General features: G+C 34.4%; 1 protein-coding gene across 1 annotated transcript in view; it reads left to right on the top strand.

Moving 5' to 3' along the window:
• Nucleotides 1-18,448, top strand: part of LOC133334255 (myosin-G heavy chain-like) — a 35,049-nt gene extending 16,601 nt beyond the window's left edge. The window contains exons 5-10 of the mRNA XM_061542541.1: nt 2,354-2,994; nt 8,147-8,854; nt 9,013-9,110; nt 11,192-12,699; nt 14,115-14,359; nt 18,056-18,448. Of these exons, the coding sequence (XP_061398525.1) occupies nt 2,354-2,994; nt 8,147-8,854; nt 9,013-9,110; nt 11,192-12,699; nt 14,115-14,359; nt 18,056-18,448 (3,593 nt within the window). The remainder of the gene's footprint in view (nt 1-2,353; nt 2,995-8,146; nt 8,855-9,012; nt 9,111-11,191; nt 12,700-14,114; nt 14,360-18,055) is intronic.
• The last annotated feature ends 2,881 nt before the right edge of the window (nt 18,449-21,329 follow it).

The raw sequence follows: 21,329 nt of genomic DNA, 5'->3' as shown, positions 1-21,329 counted from the left end.
TTAGGGCTTTAGAGATATGGCGGGTTATTCCACGAAAATGTTTTAGTATATTTAACACAAATAAAAGCACACTCGTTTAAAAAACTGGCTCATTGCCAAAAATTCCCAGAATAACAATTATTTGGTGGGTCCGTTATATGGGGGCTATTCCAATGTTTACAATGGAATTCGAGGTATTGCAAACAGAATGACAAAATTAATATACTCTCCACCTAATGGTATAAGTCGATCAAAGATTCACATACATGAAACCGATAGGAGGATAAGATATTTAAAATAATAGATGTTTTGAAATTTTATTTAAACTAGCACATATTTAATATGAATTACGTTATTTTATTTGTATCTTTTGTTATGTTAGGATTTTTATTTAAAGTATGATATTTAATTTAAATTAATTGAAAATATTTATAAATTTAATAAAATTGGAACGGAAATTCATTTTCTTAAAATACATTTTGGTATTAACCCTCACATTTTTATATTGACCCTTTGCCAGCAAGACAGCGAAAAAAACGTAACTCACAAAAACAACCGTAATATTCCAAAAACCCACGTAGAATTGATTAAACTGAGTATTTCATATAAAACAAAACTACAATTCTAAATTTCAAAGTAATAGCTTTATAAAATCTGAATTTATCAAATAAAAACCTTCTCCTGTAAAATTTCAAATTTGAGGGTTACGATTTTTTGGCGAATATGGCTCGATATAGTTTATGGTGACCCCGATGAATGACAAATATATGTTGACCTATGTCAAATCATTTATAATGGATTCTTAATAGCCGCTCAATTTTTTCACAATGTAATATATAACGAATTTTTACAATTATTTTATGCCAAAATTTTGTACGGAGATGAGAATCCCAAATACAAAATTATAGCAAATTTGTTTGAAATACGTACCAATATACCTAAATTTGGGGGTACATTTATATAGTAGGAAGATTCGGACAGATTCTGGAACATATCAAGGACGCTATAACAATTAATATATACTTTGGCACTTCCTGCACGACTTTCGGGATCAAAATAAATTTACGAAACCTCAACAGAATTGAAAAATATAAATTTTTTCCTCTCTACCTGAAATGGGCGTTTTACCAAAATATTGCATTTCTTGCCCATAGTGCGTATGGTTAATAAATAATAGTAGGGGAGACTGGGGCACCTTCGGCAATCGCGTTTTCGATATGAATCTCTCACCGTACATCACTAGCTTCGATACATAGGTATGGAATATCAAAATAAATAAATGTCGCAAAGTTTGAAATCGCTAGCTAATAAAGTTATTTAGATTTACGGTTTTTTGTGTTTTTAAAATTTAAGAAATCTATAGAAAGTACCTTTTGGGTACATTCGGCAATTTTAAATGGGGCACATTCGGTCATATACAGATAGTGCAATATTATTTCCTTAAAATGTTTTTGGGTTTGTCTTTAAAAATGATCCTTTAATATGGTTCATATTTACATGTATAAGACCAAACGTTCTTGTATTGAGGACCTTGATACGTCAACGTCCGCCGCTAGAAAATATAGCCTTAAAAGTCAAACAGTTGCATATTAAAACAAAACAGAACCTTTAGAAGATCTGAATTTCAACTATGACTATGGTGCCGAATGTTCCCATCAAATGCCGAAGCTACTCCGGGTAGGGACACATTCGGCGAATTTGACTTTTTTTAACAAAACTATAAAAATGTTTAACTAATACTTATTTATTATATATTTTTGGTACTAGTTTTTATAATTAAGTATCAGAGGACAAAAATCTGCCATAAAGTTTTTGTATCTGTTTAATAAGTACTGAGATATAGAGCTCTAAAAAATACCGAAAGGTCCCCGGTCTCCCTTACATATAAATGCAATTATTTTTAACAGACTGGCAAATGAACACTCATAATTTTGAAGACTTCAAAACGAGGAAAATAATTTGATATAAGTTTGTTGTTTTTTTTTTTTTTGAGATTTTTTGCCCTAGACAGCCTTAATTTGTCTTAAAAAATTCTTAATTTCAATTAATATTTACCCCTGAAAGACGATAGTTTCCGTATTTATGAAAAGTTTCAAAAAATTAAGGCTTCGTCTGTCTAAGCTTCTTTTCGAATGCGGACATGGTTACAGCTCACTGAAATATTATTACCATCATAATTTTGTATTAACAAAAAATTACAATTTTTAAGTATGTACTTAAAGTTTCGAATCATATAAAAAGGGGTTCCTTAAATATTATCATAAAAAATAATATGTATTTTTTTAATTTTTTTCGAATAACTTAAATTTTATTAAATAAAATATTTAATTGCACATTATAAATAATGAATTATTTTGTTGTTGCTTTTCTTTAGCGCCTTCCTCTTCATCGGCCCAAAATTTTATGGATTCCATTGTAATGCCAGTTTTATCCACCTCGCTCAACACAACATCACTAAATTACAACTCAAACACTCTACCAATGCGATCATCCAGCTCGCATGCATCACAACTGCAGCATCAGAGCCAACATAATTTACAACATTCGCACCTGCATCATCACCAGCCATCATCACACCATTCCAACGGCACCAATCAACATCAACAACAGTTTCAGCAACAGACAGCACAGCACTCGTCACATCATCAACAGTTGCAGAATCATCATCAGCAGCAGCAACAACTGCCCTTCATACCCATACAAAAACATTTGAATCCTTGCAGTGGTATCAACACTCTACCCATCTCATTCGCAAATTGCCATGCTCGACCTAACGGTAACGCCCATCAAAATATTAATTATCGATCGAACCAATATGCCAATCAACTACACCCTACTATAAATACCAATGGTAGCTTTGGTGGAAACATTCCTGGCGTGATTGAGAGCTTTCCATCTGGAGGTCAGACAAAACAGCCGCATGAGTTGGATGATCTAATTCATCTCTCGGGGCCATTAACTGAGGATGCTGTAATGCGAACATTGCAGGCTCGTTTTCATGACAATTGCTATTTTGTAAGTATTTATAATAGTTATGTATATTTTACTAAAATGATAAATTTACATATCCAGACAAATGTACAGATTTGTAATAGGGAGTGAGATACAAAGGGAAAATGTCTTCGTACCAAGATACACATACATATGTGGCCCCTACATTTTGAAGAACCATAAATCACAATCACATACCATATCAATGGATATATTCTCCAATTTTTAGTTTATTTAATTTAAGTTTTAGAAGAACTCACGGAGAGGAAGATGTAGGATATCGTACTCCACTTATAAATATATCCTCGAATAATTCGGATTAGTGCCAACCATAATTTCTAAAATAGTATAATAAAATTTATTTTCGTTATGATAATTAAAACCTATATTATGAATAGGTGGTTTATTGTATACAAATATCAAAATAATTTTATGTAGAAAAACAAAAAAAATGTTCTCGCTCAGTTATCATAGACTCAACATCCAAAGTTCAGGCGTAAATTACCCAAGATAGACGACATCATTACGAGAAATGACAACTTTATTTCAGGTGGCAGGAACAGAAGATTTTTCATGAACTCACACACTGTGAAGTGGGAATCGAACCCACTAACTTCTGATTGTAAAGTCGGCACGCTAGCATCCGACCTACTCGCCACATTTTAGCAGCCTCACAACAGCTTTTATGAATTTGTGGCTATAAATAGAACAAAACATGGTGAATACGAACACATTTATTTTATACGAAACATTTTCACGGTGATCATCTTATATACCGATATCAACATTGTAGAGTTTGATATGGAGAGTTTTTTTTATTCTACTTGAGTTAATTTCACCAATGTCCCATAACGATTGCACTATGTATTATGTCTCGACTAAATACAATAACAGGGTGTGATTCGTGCGCATTTTGAACTGTGTAAATTCAGAAACCTCAATTAATGTTGGGTAACGTATGTTTTTCTTACAAGAATATAAAGTTGAACATTTTCAACAATGACAGAAAGCTTGTATAGTATTATAATATTGAACCGAGACCCCATAAAGATTAAAAATTCTTGATCGGAATAAAATTCCATGTCGATTTAGTCATGTCAGTCTGCTCGTATTTTTAAATCAGTATAGAGCTCACAATATTTAAGTAGAGCATTGAAATTTTGTACATTGCCACTACTCCTGATGTTTGGTATTGAGAATGGATTTTTAGGATAGCTCCCATATAACGATACCTTCATATTTGGTATTTTCAAGGTTTTAGGCACGTTTTTCAACCTTCAATATTTAATGATCAATATTGGTACACTTTTTAGGTTAGCCCTCATATAACGCTACATCCCAAGTTTTGGTATTTAGGGGAGTTATTGACTCGTGTCTCATTAATATTGGCTTCTGATTGAATAAAAAGTCTCCCTACCAAATGTGTTCAATAGTGAACCCAGTTTACTTTCATCGGCAAAAATAACAGATTTTCAAAATGAAAATGCGTGCTCCTGAATAAACTTCAATCGGATTTTCCTGTTTTTGGGGTTTATGAATGGATAATATTGAGTATTTCCCCTATTTTCCGATGAATTTTGATAGCTCAGCATGATAAAGGACTAATTTTCTCACGGCAATCGTTGTGTGACGTTCCATGGTCTCAAATTCTAACAATAGCTATCGAATAATTATTTTTATACCCTCCACGATAGTATGGAAGGTACCATATAACGGTACCTCCCAATTTTCGGTATTTTAGCGTTCTTGAGCGCGTTTTCAGCCCAATACGTTGAAATCTGGTACATTGGGTTTTTATTGGGTATTTCGTTGGTATTTCGTTGTCGTATATGGTAACACATATCCCTATCAAAAATTTTTAATATTCGCCCCCTTTTTGAGGTCGTCCCCATATAACCCCCTTTTATATTAAAATTGTTGTATGACTTGTTCCGTGTTTGGGTTTGGTTCTAAGACTCTGTTGTAATCATTTCATCTGCGGAAGATACGAAAAAAACTAGAACATAAGGTTCGATAATTATCCTTATATATATATATATATATTCATATACATGAAAAGTAACCCGCATTTAGGCCTAGCCCCTTTGTGGGAGGTACCAGAAGAAGTGGACCGATATTCCCCATGTTCGAACTTGAACTAATTTTGGAAGAAATAAAGTTTGGAAGAAATCAAAATTATTTGAAACAAATGTGGTCCAAAGAAATATGGGGTCTATGACCAATATTTAGAACCATAATCGGTTTTGTAGAAATGCCGGTATAGGTACATTTTGGTATGTTCCCTATATTTTTATTTCAAGTACCTGTCAGTATATCTATGGTGGAGGGTATCCAAAGTTCGGCCCGGCCGAACTTAACGCTTTTTCACTTGTTTATATTGAATTTATATAAAAGTTGGCAATTTTATTTCATTAATTTAAAGTTAGGGTATTCATGTTTACATATTGCTCCTTCGCTGCAAGACAAGCGTAACTCATAAAACGTGGTTTTCGAGTTAATGATGTACGATTGTTCGCTATAATAGACCTCATTTTTTTTGAGTTATGCCTGTTTTGCAGCAAATGAGCGATATGAAAAAGAATATTCATTAATTAACACGAACTTATGCCAAAACCAAGTGAATATTTTTGATTGTGAGTCACTGTACATATACAGAAAATAATCCATATAGGTCCATGTTTTCACATAGCCCCCTATAAGCGTAGCGTTCCTTTGTCTTATTTTGAAGAATTTAGCTACATTTTCTGGATATTGAAGGGTAAAAGAAATTTTGTTTCGGAAAATACTGTATTTAAGTTTTGACATAGTCCCCACATAAAAGTTGCGCTCCATTTTCGGTATTAATAAGTTTTCGACCGAATTTCAAATCGAGTTAGCTTTAATTTGACATATCGGATTCCTAATAAATAATGAACATCATCCCAAAAACCAATTAAAACCAGTAAGGAAAGTAGTAAAGTCGGACGGGGCCGACTATATGATACCCTTCACCACTTTGGGTATATTCTACATATGTATCCAACAGACATAGCTTGTTATTATTATAGACGTAATTCAGTATGCTATGCTAAATTTCGTGCAAATCGAAAGATATATAGGGTCTTTGATGCACCAATTACCTTAAATAATATATATATATATATATCATATATATATATAAATATATATATATATATAAATATATATATAGGAGCTATATCTAAATCTGAACAGGTTTTCAGAAAACTCTGCACACATCATTCAAAACTTAATTCAGTACGCTATGCCAAATTTCTTGCAAATCAAAAGATATATAGGGACTTTAGTGGACTATTTACCTAAAACCGGGCGAAACTATATATGGGAGCTATATCTAAATCTGAACCGATTTTCACGAAACTTTGCACACATCATTCTAGACTTAATTCAGTACGCTATGCCAAATTTCGTGCAAATCAAATTTCTTGCAAATCAAAAGATATATAGGGACTTTAGTGGACTATTTACCTAAAACCGGGCGAAACTATATATGGGAGCTATATCTAAATCTGAACCGATTTTCACGAAACTTTGCACACATCATTCTAGACTTAATTCAGTACGCTATGCCAAATTTCGTGCAAATCGAAAGATATATAGGGACTTTGGTACAACATTTACCTTAAATCGGAGGAAGATATATACGGGAGCTATATCTAAATCTGAACCGATTTTCACGAAACTTTGCACACATCATTCTAGACTTAATTCAGTACGCTATGCCAAATTTCGTGCAAATCCAAAGATATATAGGGACTTTGGTACAACATTTACCTTAAATCGGAGGAAGATATATACGGGAGCTATATCTAAATCTGAACCGATTTTCACGAAACTTTGCACACATCATTCTAGACTTAATTCAGTACGCTATGCCAAATTTCGTGCAAATCCAAAGATATATAGGGACTTTGGTACAACATTTACCTTAAATCGGAGGAAGATATATACGGGAGCTATATCTAAATCTGAACCGATTTTCACGAAACTTTGCACACATCTTTCTAGACTTAATTCAGTGCGCTATGCCAAATTTCGTACAAATCGAAAGATATATAAGGGACTTTGGTACGCCATTTACCAAAAATCGGGCGAAACTATATATGGGAGCTATATCTAAATCTGAACCGATTTTCACGAAACTTGGCACACATCTTTCGTGGCTCAATTCTGTACGCTATGCCAAAATTTCGTGCAAATCGAAAGATTTTGAGGGTCTAAAGCCCGTAAATCGGGCAAAAATATATATGGGAGCTATATCTAAATCTGAACCGATTTTTCCCAATTTCAATAGGATTCGTCCTTGGTCCAAACAAATGAGCTGTGCCAAATTTCATCCAAATCGGATCATAAATGCGACCTGTACTTTTTTTACAATTTAACATGGACAGACGGACAGGCGGACGGACGGACATGCATAAATCGACTCAGAAAGTGATTCTATCCATATTCTCAAAAGGAACCATGGGTCTATCTCGATTATTTTTGTCTGTTACAAACATATGCACAAAGACATAATACCCTGTACCACAGTGTGGTGAAGGGTATAAATAGGCAATATTAAATATGTTCCTATGAAATTTTTCATATACTTTGTTACTTCTCCTAACCGTATTGATTATTCGAAGATTTTTTTTAATATAAGTCCATATTCTTAGATAGCCCATATACAGGTATCTCCCTATTTTACATATGCCGATGGTCCAAGCTACATTTTAATACCGAAGCGGCTGTATCCATATTAAAGGAATGTTATGGTCCGGTCGAACTTTACAAAACTCAAAAATTTCGTAATATGGATAAGGAAATCAAATTCGAAAAAGTATCCCGAATTTAGAATTTTCGATGAACAAAAACCTTAAAAACACCAAAATTGGGTTTATGGTGATGACTCGGAATTCTGTGGCTATTGTATCATATTTACGCTTTCCGTTTATTAAAAAGTAATGTTAGAATATTCAGAACTTTGTAAATAGTCCAAATTCAAGAAACCACAAGACATAAGTACAATAAACATTTTTAAATTACTTTTATTTTTGACTTTTTGAAAAAAATAAATCCAAACAGACATTTTTTCTTCATGAGCTCTTCTATATATAATTGCAATAACAAAATATTAAAAAACATTAACTATTTAATTTAATATTGTGTGTTTTAGACAAATGTCGGTCCAATATTGCTGTCCATAAATCCATATCTTCATGTCGGCAATCCCTTGACACTTACATCCACCCGAGCATTCCCGTTGGCACCCCAACTGCGTAAAATTGTCCAGGAAGCCGTACGTCAACAGGCCGAAACAGGTTATCCACAAGCCATTATTTTATCCGGAACATCGGGTGCTGGTAAAACACATTGTTCTATGCTATTACTTCGTCAACTATTTGCCGTCGCCGGTGGTGGACCAGAAACGGATGCCTTTAAACATTTGGCAGCCGCATTTACAGTATTACGTTCCTTAGGCTCAGCCAAGACCACAACAAATTCCGAATCCAGTCGCATTGGTCAATTTATTGAAGTACAAGTAACCGATGGTGCTCTGTATCGGACTAAAATTCATTGTTACTTTTTGGACCAGACACGAGTGATAAGACCACTGCCAAAAGAGAAAAACTATCATATTTTCTATCAAATGCTTGCCGGCCTCAGTCGGGAAGAACGTGTGAAATTAAATTTGGAGGGATATTCACCGTTAAATTTGCGTTACTTACAAAACGGTGATGTGGTACAAAACGAACAAGAAGATTCGATACGCTTTCAAGCATGGAAGACTTGTTTGGGTATATTGGGTATACCATTTTTGGATGTGGTTCGTGTGTTGGCCGCTGTTCTACTATTGGGAAATGTACAATTTATCGATGGTCAGGTAAGTGTTAAAGCTATTTCATAAATTTAATTTGTGTATTGGAATTCCATACGGCATTTGAAAAATGAAATCTGTAAAATTACAATACTAATAAATTGGTGATTCTGTATTTGTGGTGCAAATATGTACTAAAAATGCTATTATTTTTTTATTCACAGAGTCTAGAGGTTGATGTCAAGGGTGAAACTGAATTAAATGCCGTGGCCAGTTTACTGGGTGTTCCACCAGCGGCCCTGTTTCGTGGTCTAACAGTGAGGTGAGTTCAATTATAACACTACCATTGTGTGGTTCTTGTCATGGATTTCGTTTCATAATTGAATTATAACACATTAGTATTTGGTGAATCTGTTGTGGTGGGATATTAAAAGACACGGTTGTCCATTTGACGTGAATGTTGTGTAGTGTGAAATTTTTGGTGAATTTGAGGTGAATGTTGTGTGGCGAGAAATTTTATGACACCTTATTTCACTTATAGATGCAATTATTTGTTTAAATAAAATAAATTTATAATTTTAGTTCCTTTGGCTAGATTTTTATTTGGTAAATTTTTTATTGGTTAAGTTTTTGAGAAACTAATAATGGCAACTCATTTTGATTTGTCAGGGTATTATAGCTTTGTGCAGCCCCAAGAGTTTGTAACGCCGCGAAATATTGGTCCTAGACCCACCTTTAAGTATGCCGATCGTCATATCTCGACTAGCTGAGTTGATCTAGACATGTGTGTCCTCCGTCTGTCCATTATAATTTGTAAACACGATACAGGCCACAGTTATACCCAATCTTCAAGAAAATTTGCATGTAGGATGGGTTCAGGCCAATTTAGGTTAATATTTAGGGGATGAAATGGACCAAAACCGTTATTTTTGTCTGATTTTCTGGTCGCTTCAGAGGTCGCATTTATGGCCCAAACATCGCAAAATTTTTCATGGAGGAGCTGATCGGGCCAAAGAATAAGCATGCCTCTTTTCATAAAGATCGGTCAATATTTAGGCGGTCAAATGGACCCTGACTTTTGTGTGAAAAATGACAAAATTTGTATTCTATGGCGTATATAGTTACTCCAGATGGACATAGACCCGAGAAGTTGATAGTATGTCCAAGAGGAGTGGTTGACCTTCAAATTGATACCAATTATATCGTCGTATGTACTCTGATATAGGAGTTACACTGAAATATTTACAGGTGCTAACGTATTCAGATATTATTTAGTAACCCATTACCACACATTACCAATATGGCGCTGATCGCTTTGCAATTTTCCATGAGGATTCAGATATGGTCAAGGGAAACGCCTATCATTTTCGATGACGATCATATAATAATATTGGTATGAAGTGGACCGGAAACTTATTTTTTTGCCCTAGTTGAAAGCCGAACATCACAACACAACCCACCGTGAAGGGAATCTGGACATGTAATTAGAAGGGCTGTAAAATTAGTTTTTATTGATCGTGGAAGTTGTGTAAGTTATAATATGGTCGGTCCCGTCCGCCTATACTGCTCCGCTCACTGGTTAAATTTGTTTTTGTCATGTCATTGACATATCTTTTGGCATACATCAGATTTGACACCGCTACAAGCTATCTTATAAACTACATTGCGTTGAACTACTACTGAACATTTTCACTACAAAATTTTGTACAGAATCTCTCCGGAGATCAAGGGATATATGTTAAAAATTTATACGATTTTTTATTTTCCCCTCTAATTCTAAGATTTTTATTCTGTTTTGTATGTTTTAATAGGTCGTCGATTGTTTTTTGTGGGAAACCATTGTTTTTGTGGAATTGTTGGTCACTTGTATTGAAATCTCTATGTATAAAATTTATTGCCTTATTTATCTTCACTCTTTGGGGATGATTAGAATAAAAGTTTATTAGTCGTCCAGATGCTGTTTTTATTTGGTACAAATCTAGTTTAAGTGTCTTTTCTGATTATTGCAGCTAGTCATTATTCTCTAATTTATGTTTAAACTGTATGTTTTCGATTTAAATTAATACCCTTATTTTCGACTCCCGTTTTCTTCACTATACTAAATATATCGTACAAATACTCTGTTAGTATCCTTGGTTTTATAGTCATATTTTCTATAGAATCGTCCAATAATTGCACCGACATTACGTCAGTTATGGTTGGTGAACCCTTTCCGTTGTTCATACACCTTGTCTTAAAATATAAAATATTTGGAGTCTATATACAAAGATTCAGTATGTATATAAATAAAAATGTTTTGGTATTCTGGTATAGTCTTTCAATATATTAAATTTAATGTTAGATTTGTTTAAGGTTATTATTTCCATTTTCTGGTTAAGTAATTCACCTTTATGAATTTTTTAGGACTCACAATGCACGCGGACAACTGATAAAATCAGTTTGTGACGCCAACATGTCTAACATGACGCGTGATTCCTTGGCAAAGGCTCTCTATTGCCGTACTGTTGCCACAATTGTCAGGAGAGCAAATAGCCTGAAGCGTTTGGGTTCAACATTGGGCACACTAAGTTCAGATTCCAATGAATCAGTACACAATCAAGGCGATATTGCATCACAACATGCTTCCACTATTGGCGGAAATTCCGGCTCCAAATCAATGGCTGCCCTTAACAATGCAGTACGCCATGCCACGGATGGATTCATTGGCATCCTAGATATGTTCGGATTTGAGGAACCCTCACCACATGCTCAACTGGAACATCTGTGTATCAATTTGTGTGCCGAAACAATGCAACATTTTTATAATACTCACATCTTTAAGAGCTCCGTTGAATCATGTCGGGATGAGGGAATCGTTTGCGATACCGAAGTGGATTATGTGGATAATGTTCCATGCATCGATTTGATATCTTCGTTGCGCACTGGACTGCTGAGTATGTTGGATGCGGAATGTGCCGCCCGCGGTACTGCTGAGAGTTATGTGTGTAAAATAAAGGTGCAACATCGTAATTCACCTAGATTGGAAATCAAGCACACCACTGAGCCTCATGATCCACGAATGTTCATGATACGTCATTTTGCCGGTCGAGTGGAATACGATGCAACAGATTTTCTGGATACAAATCGTGATGTAGTACCCGACGATTTGGTTGCGGTATTTTATAAGCATACGTGTAACTTTGGTTTTGCCACACATCTTTTTGGATCCGAACTGAAGGCGCTGTATGCCTTGCAAAGTGTCCCCCGTGGTTTAAGTTTCCGCATAGCGCCAACATCACACACAGATCTACTGAATGGTGACGAACCGGTATCAACCTTAACTCAAGACTTCCATACACGTTTGGACAACCTTTTACGTACTCTGGTACATGCACGCCCACATTTTGTACGCTGCATCCGCAGCAATTCAATGGAAGCAGTTGGTTGTTTTGAACGCATGACAGTTGTCAAACAAATACGCTCTCTGCAAGTCCTTGAAACGGTCAACCTTATGGCTTCGGGATTTCCCCATCGTATGCGCTTTAAACAGTTCAATGCACGCTACCGTATGTTGGCGCCATTCCATTTGATACGTCGAAACGAGGATAAAATGGAAGAATGTTGCAATATAATATTGCAACATGCTATGGAAAATCCTCCCGTTGTTGAGGGCTCCGTTACATTGGGCTGGGCACCGGGAAAACGTCATGTCTTCTTAAGCGAAGGAATTCGCCAACATTTGGAACATTTACGTACGGAAATACGTAACAAGAGTGCAACACTGATTCAGGCCACATGGCGTGGTTGGCAGTGGCGGAAGAAAATGGGTGGTGTTAATCATCGAGTAATCAATAATGGAACTGGTGGGCTTATGACATCTCCATCGGCTAAGCTTAATAAATTGCATGGACACAATGGTATAAATAGTGGAGGTAAGAAATATTATGGTAACTTACTTTAATGGTGGTATATTACATTTGTTATTTGAGTTCAATCAATTGAGGACCCAATATAATTTTTAAGGATTTAGGATGTCCAGGTCAAAGCATGGCCTATAATCAAGGCCTACCGGGAGCCAATTAATGTCTAAGTCTTCTTTTGCTGTCATTTTTGTCTTTAAATTAGTATTTATGCTAAGAACAAGAAGAAAAAATGACAAACGTAGTCTTTCAAATTCTATGACTTTGGTTTACTCTTTTCCGGAAATGCCCATATGTATCTGTGGTATATAATAGAAAATAAAATCAATCAGTTTTTTGATGCAGCGAGTTTTGTCGCGTCTTGTTGATTACGTTGTCTAGAGTCACAATTGCAGAAAACATATCGTCATCCGTTTCTTTGCCTGCAATAGTGACATTGTCGTCAAAGGGAACGTATTCGTCGAAGCTGATATGATTTTCTCCATCTTGAGGTACGCGTTTCCATACGGCTACTTTGGGTTCAATACATGGTTCTTCACTTACTAATATGGTCCTTTGTCGAAAACAGGTCTGAATCGTGGATTGGCTAACATTTTTCCAGGCCTTTTTCATCGCGTGCAAGATTGTAATTTTGTGTTCATTTTTATCTTCAATGCAGTCTAAGAGTTGCATTAAGACTTCATTGTGATAGAAAGATTTAATTGTTTATGAGTGGCTGAAGCAGAGATTTAGGCTGACTATTTTGTTATTTACCATATTACCAAACAAAATGCCTGTCATCCCCGAATTTTTGTTCGGACGATAGTCCATAGGAAATGAATTAATATTTTTAATGAATCTTGGGTTCGCTGACTTTCCGATCATTAAAGGTTTCCACTTTTCAGTGCCATCCATATTAGCAGCAAACAAAAATGTGATTCTGTCCTTACTTGTTTTACCATTATGGCACGTATCATACTTGAAACACATTGTTCTGTCACGAAGGCATTTAAAAAACAGCCCCGTAAAATATTTTAGGGTTCATAGTTTTTAATGAAGTCCCTGGCGCTTTTACGAATTATCGAAGAGGACCGAAATATATGGGATTTTTAAGAATTATCACGATTTTTCCTAGGGACCGGTATTTTGTTACGCATAAGCACTATACATGCTAAACAAACGATATTGAAATGACACAGAGATTCTAATATATCTGTAAATCCTGAATTTATAATAACTCCATTTTTTGTTTTCAAATATTTTTGCATAAAGCGTTTCTAAATAATATATGTTTTTTATTAGAATATGTTTTCACTTCATTAAGACGTCATCACATGGCATCTGCAAATGTATGGAATTTTTCTCCCATAAATAACTTCAATTTGTCATTATTTATAGTGATTTTTAATGTTATTTTCTGTTCTTCCTCTATTATCTGCAAGTTTTAGCCACAATGCCAACACGAGGAACAACATCGACAACAATTACAGCGAATGCTTCGATTGGCGTCAATGCATTATCAGCATCGTTGCCGCGCTTATCGGCCAAAACCACAAATCCTGCAGGAACAGGAGGAAGCAATGTCACGAGACCAAGACCACAGCCAATTGCTGGTACTCCGCCACCAGATCCAAATGAAAAATGTGACACAAAGATAATACAACAAACATGTAGCCTTTTCGGATTAGATTTGGTAAGTAACGAGGACGTGTATATTGTTACTGGTCATGACATAAAATGACCTCTTTTCCTTAAGAATGAATACATTGGTAAATATTGACTGGTGTGGACAATGCATCGCACAACAATAGATTGAAGTCGCATTGAGGTTGTATTTTAAATTATTTTATTTATAGATTAAGTTTATGGAACTTACAAAAAATGTCTCAAGAATGTTTACTATAGATTTTAAATCTATATTAAAGTGACATTTAATGTCACATAGATTCTGTATTCCCTTTTACATAAAATTTCTAAAAAAACTATTCGACATTAAAATGTGCTAAATGAAGCCGAAGTTATCCCGTTAAATAATTTTGGAATAAATTGCAATGTACCAACAAATCTATCAATTTGTGACTGAACATGTTACGCGTTCTGATAAAAGTTAATACTCTGTTGGATATCGTTTTTGTTTTTATTAGCCTCTACTACATCGTTTTAAATCGTGTGGTCGAAAAAGTAGTATCTTTGAGATTATCCAATTATTTGAATATCAATTCCGGATAAAAGTTCTGTATTGCGTGCTACAAACGAATGCAAAAACATTACCACATATATTTCCTAATACGAGACTTAAAGTCATGGGTGGTCACTTAGAACTTAATTTTGCTCCAAAAAATGCTCACGCCAATCTTGGTTGGTCAGCAGTTAATATGTACATTGTATCATATTTTTGAGGATGATCGAACAGCATACGTAATGCACCCTTTGGTACACGTATTCCCTTCTGGAAAAATTCTAAACTTTTTTATATGACACAATTTGTTTGGACATAATTTCATCCATTCTGTCCAATATAGTCATCAGGGGTTTCTGTGTTCACTACTGTTGGTTGATTATATGGATTAATTTAAATACATATATTGTAAAATGACAGATAGACTTAAAATGCCAGAGCATTTTCTTGACTATCAATATGAGACTTGTTCCTGTTTTGATTTACTCCTTCGATTATTCTTGCCCCTGTTGGCATCTTTTATCACGAGGCAATCTACTTTGTAACTGGTGCATCGGGCAGATAATCCAATACTTTTCTTGACAGGACCTGTTATTGGGCCAGTGCTGATATATTCTTCATTATCAATATCTTTTTACATATAATGATTATATAGGTTTTTCCTCTTTTGGAGTATAAGCATAGAAGGTATATTTTAATTCTTTCAATACTTTCTTATTTTTAATTGGGTTATTGTATTGTGTTGTATCCAGGGTTTGCTCTCCAGTCGTATCTTTGATGCCTTCTGTGATAAAACATGAGGCGGTTATCGTCATACAAAAGACCCTCATCGCGTAGCTTTAATAAAGCTGCAGGAGGCAAGTACCTCCTGGGGAGAAGGTCTAATAGGTCCCCGTTTAATTGGAGGATATCATTAACTAGCATATTGTCGATGAATTCACACGATTGCAGGAACTTAAGAGCTCCTTGCATCATATATGCATCGATGCGTTTGAATTTAACGTCTCCTTTCCATCTGGGTTACTATCGGCCTAACTACCTGCTGATAAATTAGTAATTTTACCTCGTTTGAGAGAGCTCCTGATGTCAGCTTTTAGTACTGCATATCTGTCCGGATATAATGTACTTCGCAACGTAAGTTTCATCCTTTTGCGTTCTTGCATAAAACGAATAATATTTCGTGACAATTCTTCTAGTAATGGGCTACGGCATTAAATTTTTGGTACTGACAATTTAATTGCGTTTTGAAAAGTGGAGGTAAGTCCTTCAATACAAGAATCTATTTCTGCTACATTTACATTTCTATTTATTGGCAGAAAATTATTACCAATATTATTTTAAATTTCCCTCCTAAATCTACGAATATTGATCCTATCGAAATTGAAATAGGATTGCGCCTCAGCGGATTCAGTGCTGCCAACAAACATTTTCATCTCGACAGCCATATGATCGGACTTAAAGTAATGTGTTGGCAACAAACGAGAGTAATACATGGTGATATTAAAAAATAGTCAATAAAATATCCGTCTGTTCTGTTAGGCCTAGTTGTTGGCTTTGACGTTGGGCATAAGCATAGTGTTGGGCAGTTTAATAGATAATTATATAATATATTCCTCTACGGTTTGTGACAAAACCCCCCAATCCGGATGCTTCGCATTCAGGTCGCAACCAATGATAATTTCATTGTTTGAACCTAAATGTACGATTTCATCCAGATGGGTGGGGTAAAGTTGCTCCTGTGGTTGAAGGTACATGGACACAAAAATTATGTTTGAACCATTAGGTCTAAAAATGGCGCAGCAGGATTCAATGTTGCCGGTTTTTATACTAATAAGGATAACAGTACCCCCTCTACACTGCATGTAAATTGTGTATCCATCAATGCAAAATCTATGTCAGTTATTAAGTTTGTGCTTAGCTATGACAAAACATCGTTGAATTCGTCCAAATCTATAAGTAGTTCAGCTAAACTTTGTCCTAAGTAGGATTTATAATGTAATCCTTATATCAGCCGTATTTGGCGTTTTATTTAGGTTTATTGAGGTTAGTGTTGGCCCCGAATTAATAAGCAAGGATGAACGAATAATAAATGAGAACGGAATTCCATTACGAACTTCAGGCAACCTTCGCTTTCTTGAGTGCCTATTTTTTCAGCCCTATTTTGGAGTGTAGCCTGAATCCTAGGGCATTCTTTGGAATTAGCTGGGTGACCTTCAGCACCACAGTTTGCACATTTCAAAATAAATTTCTTGGCTTCTTCTTCTGGCAATTTTTCTAAAATTTTCTTGCTAGGGATTAAACATTTGCCAGGTCCATGGTCCTACGAGCATTTCACACATTTGTATGTCATACCGCAGTTATGTTACACGTGGCCTGGCCTTTGACAATTGTGGTATTGTTCCGCCCTTTGTCTTTTACAAATGTGACGTCATTGTGTATAATTTTCTTTAATTTATAAAATCTCATATCTGTGGATCTTCCTAATTTGAAGATCCATTTGTCATCAGCAATACAGTAGCAATTGAGTAGATTGGGGCATGAGAAGGACATGAAATCTTCAATGCTATGTTTAGAGTATAGATGCGATAGTCCACTGGCTACCATAGAAATTGGCACCAAAGGTTTAGGAGTGTGAGTATGGAATTTGTATCTCCTTTCCATTAATAAATGGAAGTTCTCCAATCCGTTTATCCTCAGGGACATAAGGTTGGTTCTTAACATTTTATAGAAAAGTTTTCCCTACTAATGTATCTATCCAATATAGTAGTAATTTCTACAAAGCCTACACCTTGTCATTTTCATAGAAAATCCACAGTTTACATGACTTCTCTATCAGAATTGCTTGTAATGAAATCATTGTGCAAGTCGCATTCGAGAGTTTCAAAGAAGGATGAGTAGCAAATTTTATCGTCTGTCGTCATGTATTTTTTTGGTCAGTGAAGTTATACAATTGCTACAGGTGATTATAAGCTCTAGGCCCAACAGCATTCAGACCAATAGCGGTGGATATATCGTTCCATTGTCATAAAATTTTGTTTCTCACTGTATTTATTGCAATTTAAGTTATCAACTATAAAATTCAATCAGAACATACATACATATATTCTTTTTGTCAAAAATTCGCTTATACATACTTAATTCTCATTCATATGTAAGTATGTGTACAATCCAGCTAATAATTTGTTATTTTCCACTTCTATCCATTTGCAGGAACGTCCACCACCTGTACCACCATCTCGTAATTACACTATAACTGGTAACACAAAATTAAGCTTTCCACAAACGCGTGTTATGAAAATGAACTTTCCCGAGGACACCATAACAAATCCGCCTACCGAACAATTGAAAAAGGGCGAAAGTGTAAATGTTGTTGGTGCGTCATCATGCCGTGGCCATTTGATTGTCGAACACAAAGGACAAAACTTTCATGTTCCATTCCAATATATGGAACTGCTCAAAGGTATGGGCAACGGTACAACCAACGGAACCAACGCAATCCAAAATGCCAGCAACAACAACAATGGCGGTGGAGCTAACAACAACACTGGTGGCAATAACAACACTACTAATGCAGCCGCAACAAGTGCAGCTGTCAAAATATAACCAAGTGATAATTAACAATGGAGCGTCCGCCCGTTCGTCATCCTATTATGAAACCTCGTGTGAACAAATAAGAGATATGCAATGACTGAGCAAAATGCTTAGAAGCAACACTGCATAGTGAACATAATTGTAATTGAGTAATTTCCGAAAACTTTGTCGCGATGTGTTTGTAACTGCACAAAATTAAATCGCAATGATGGTAAAATTTCGTTGTATTAAAACTCGTAGAAGTATGAAGAAATCGCTCATATTCAAATATCCGATACAAGAGTTCATCGAAACCACCATATGAACACAGATGATAAATGATGACCACACGAATAAATTAAGACTGTAAATATTAAAAGCTACAATATCCTGCATCATAATTTTTACTCGTATATCTAATTTCTATTGCCAGTAAAAACAGCAACACAAAGTATACTAGTTAATAAGAAAATATACATATTAATCTTAAAAATGTAAACTGGAACATTACAATTGCAAAGAAATTCAAATATAGAGCTCACTGGAATCGATAGATGGTACTGAAACTGTACTGTAAATCGTTCTTTAACGTTCAATTGTTCTTTGAGGCCCACAACGTTACCATAACTGTTGCAATCAATGTGCCTTACTACCACTTTACTACTGTCCTCATCTGATTTCAAATATTTATATATCCTCTTAAATATGGATTTATAATAAGTATTATCGTTTTAGGTAAAGTATTTGAGCATAGATTTAAGTTTCCCCCCATTAAGTGCCAATCTACATCTACATAAATATTTGTTTAATAAGTTCAAAAGTTCTTCCATGTATTTTAAGAAATCAACGAAAAAAACGATGGTTTTTATATCGTAGATTTATTAAAATTTTAAATATTTCTTTAATAAACCTTGATTTTTAATTATATCCATTTGAATTTTAAAATACACGGGATAACTACACGAAACACATTTCATGCCTAAATCACACGGTAAGTACCAACCAATTTTTAAACCGCTTTTTATTCGCAGGTATTAATTCCATAATTCTATTTCGATCTTTTTTGTTGTACATTCTTTGCTTAGTTTACATATGACAGTATTATATAATAGAAAACATAGAATTGAGAACAATCTAAAGGATAATCGGAAGAAATATTATAATTAATGCCAGATTATAATTTTTCTAAATTGTTAATTTTGGTTTCAAGAAAAGAGAATGTCTCACGAAAACATTTTGTGGCACACTTCTTAAAAAACGTTTGCATTTATTGTTAAATAAAAACGTACAATAGAAAATCAGTAGGCATATTCTGTAACTTTTTAACAACATTCGACATTGTTTAGTTTACAACAATTTCACTTGTTTTTTCTTTTTGTTTTTATAATAACAAAAGAAAATTAAACATTATCGAATGTTGCTAAAAGTTACAGAATAGTCCTACAGAATTTATTTCGTAAAACCTGAAAAATTTTGCGTCGAAATACCATACTAAGCAATTCCTTTTGCCATAAAATTCTAAAAATCACTACTGATTTGACTAGCCAATTGATAAATTCCACTTTTTGAAAAATCGTACATTGTCAAAGTCCCTGGTGTAGTCATACATTTTTTTATTTATAATAACTTTTCTAAATAATTAAGATTATCGCCGTTATGCATTCTACATTATATAGAGTAACTTCGGGTAATGTGGACCACCATTTTCTTTTTTTGATATTGTGTGCGTAACAACTGTAAAAAATAAAAACAATTTGTTTTCACAACATAGTAGATTTGTTGGCTAAATATATTTCAGGTCAAACATATATATTTGTCTATAAAAATGTTATTGCATTATACTTCAAAAAACTCTTAACCACGAATAAAAATAACTTGGCGGGTAATGTGGACCAGGTTGTGGATTGGTTGGGATAAAATTCAATTTATTGCACTTATGGGTAACAATGAATGCATAAATATATGGGTTCATGTTTTAGAATAGGCCCCATTTGCGGTATTTTGAAGGTCCCTTCTTCATTGTCCAACCGAAGCACCTGTGATTTCGTATATCGAGTTTTCAGAGGATAGAATATCTTCTCGCATATTAAATGCGCCCATGTTTCGAACACGTCCTCATGAAAAGATCCCACTTTTTTATAGTGGTCCACATTAGCCGACATTAAATATTTTTATTTAAAAATAATTATCGGCTTCAAAAATGAATAAAAATTAAAAATCGCCGATTGTAATTACAGCTAAACGTATATTTTCGTTAAAGAAAACAAGGAAACCACATAACTTCTTTATATTCGAGAAAAACAAAGTGTTCGACTATTTTGCAAAAACCTTCGACTATTGTGCTGAAAAATGTTCAAATCACACTTTTACAAGCAGAGCTACATTTTCTACTACTACATTTTCAACATTGCAATTATTTATTAAAAACCAAGTTTGTTGTTTGTTTTCACTAATTAGGAAAACATTTATCAAGGCGGCATTGACATAGTTCAAACATTTTCTTATATATGTGGGTTGGTCCACATTAGACGCATAGTCCACATTACCCGAAGTTACTCTAGTTGAATTCATATTATGAAAACAATTTTTAAAACAACGTACATTAACGTGTTTCTCAAATTTTTTATTGTATTTAGTTTATTGAAGTGTGATTTTGTCCATTTCAGATGATTTTCATTTAAGAGAAACCCTAAAATTCGTATATGATGAAATAACAAAATATAAATTCGAACAAACTAGTTTGTTATTAATAGCATTCATGACACGATTAACGACTTATATATGGTGTGTTCATTATGTATATAAGATTTGGTTAAGTTAGATTAGTTTATGTAGATCTTAACCCTTTCAGTGTAAAAAAAAATTTTGTCGCAATAAAAATCTAAGATTTTGTATTTAAAATCATATAAAGGGA

The sequence above is a fragment of the Musca vetustissima genome, unplaced genomic scaffold (assembly GCF_032173495.1).
Source record: "Musca vetustissima isolate MV318-11 ecotype Yass unplaced genomic scaffold, APGP_CSIRO_Mvet_v1 utg29548, whole genome shotgun sequence".
Lineage (NCBI taxonomy): Eukaryota > Metazoa > Arthropoda > Insecta > Diptera > Muscidae > Musca > Musca vetustissima.
Note: the sequence above shows the minus strand (reverse complement) of the source record. Positions and strands in the feature narration are given on the sequence as shown.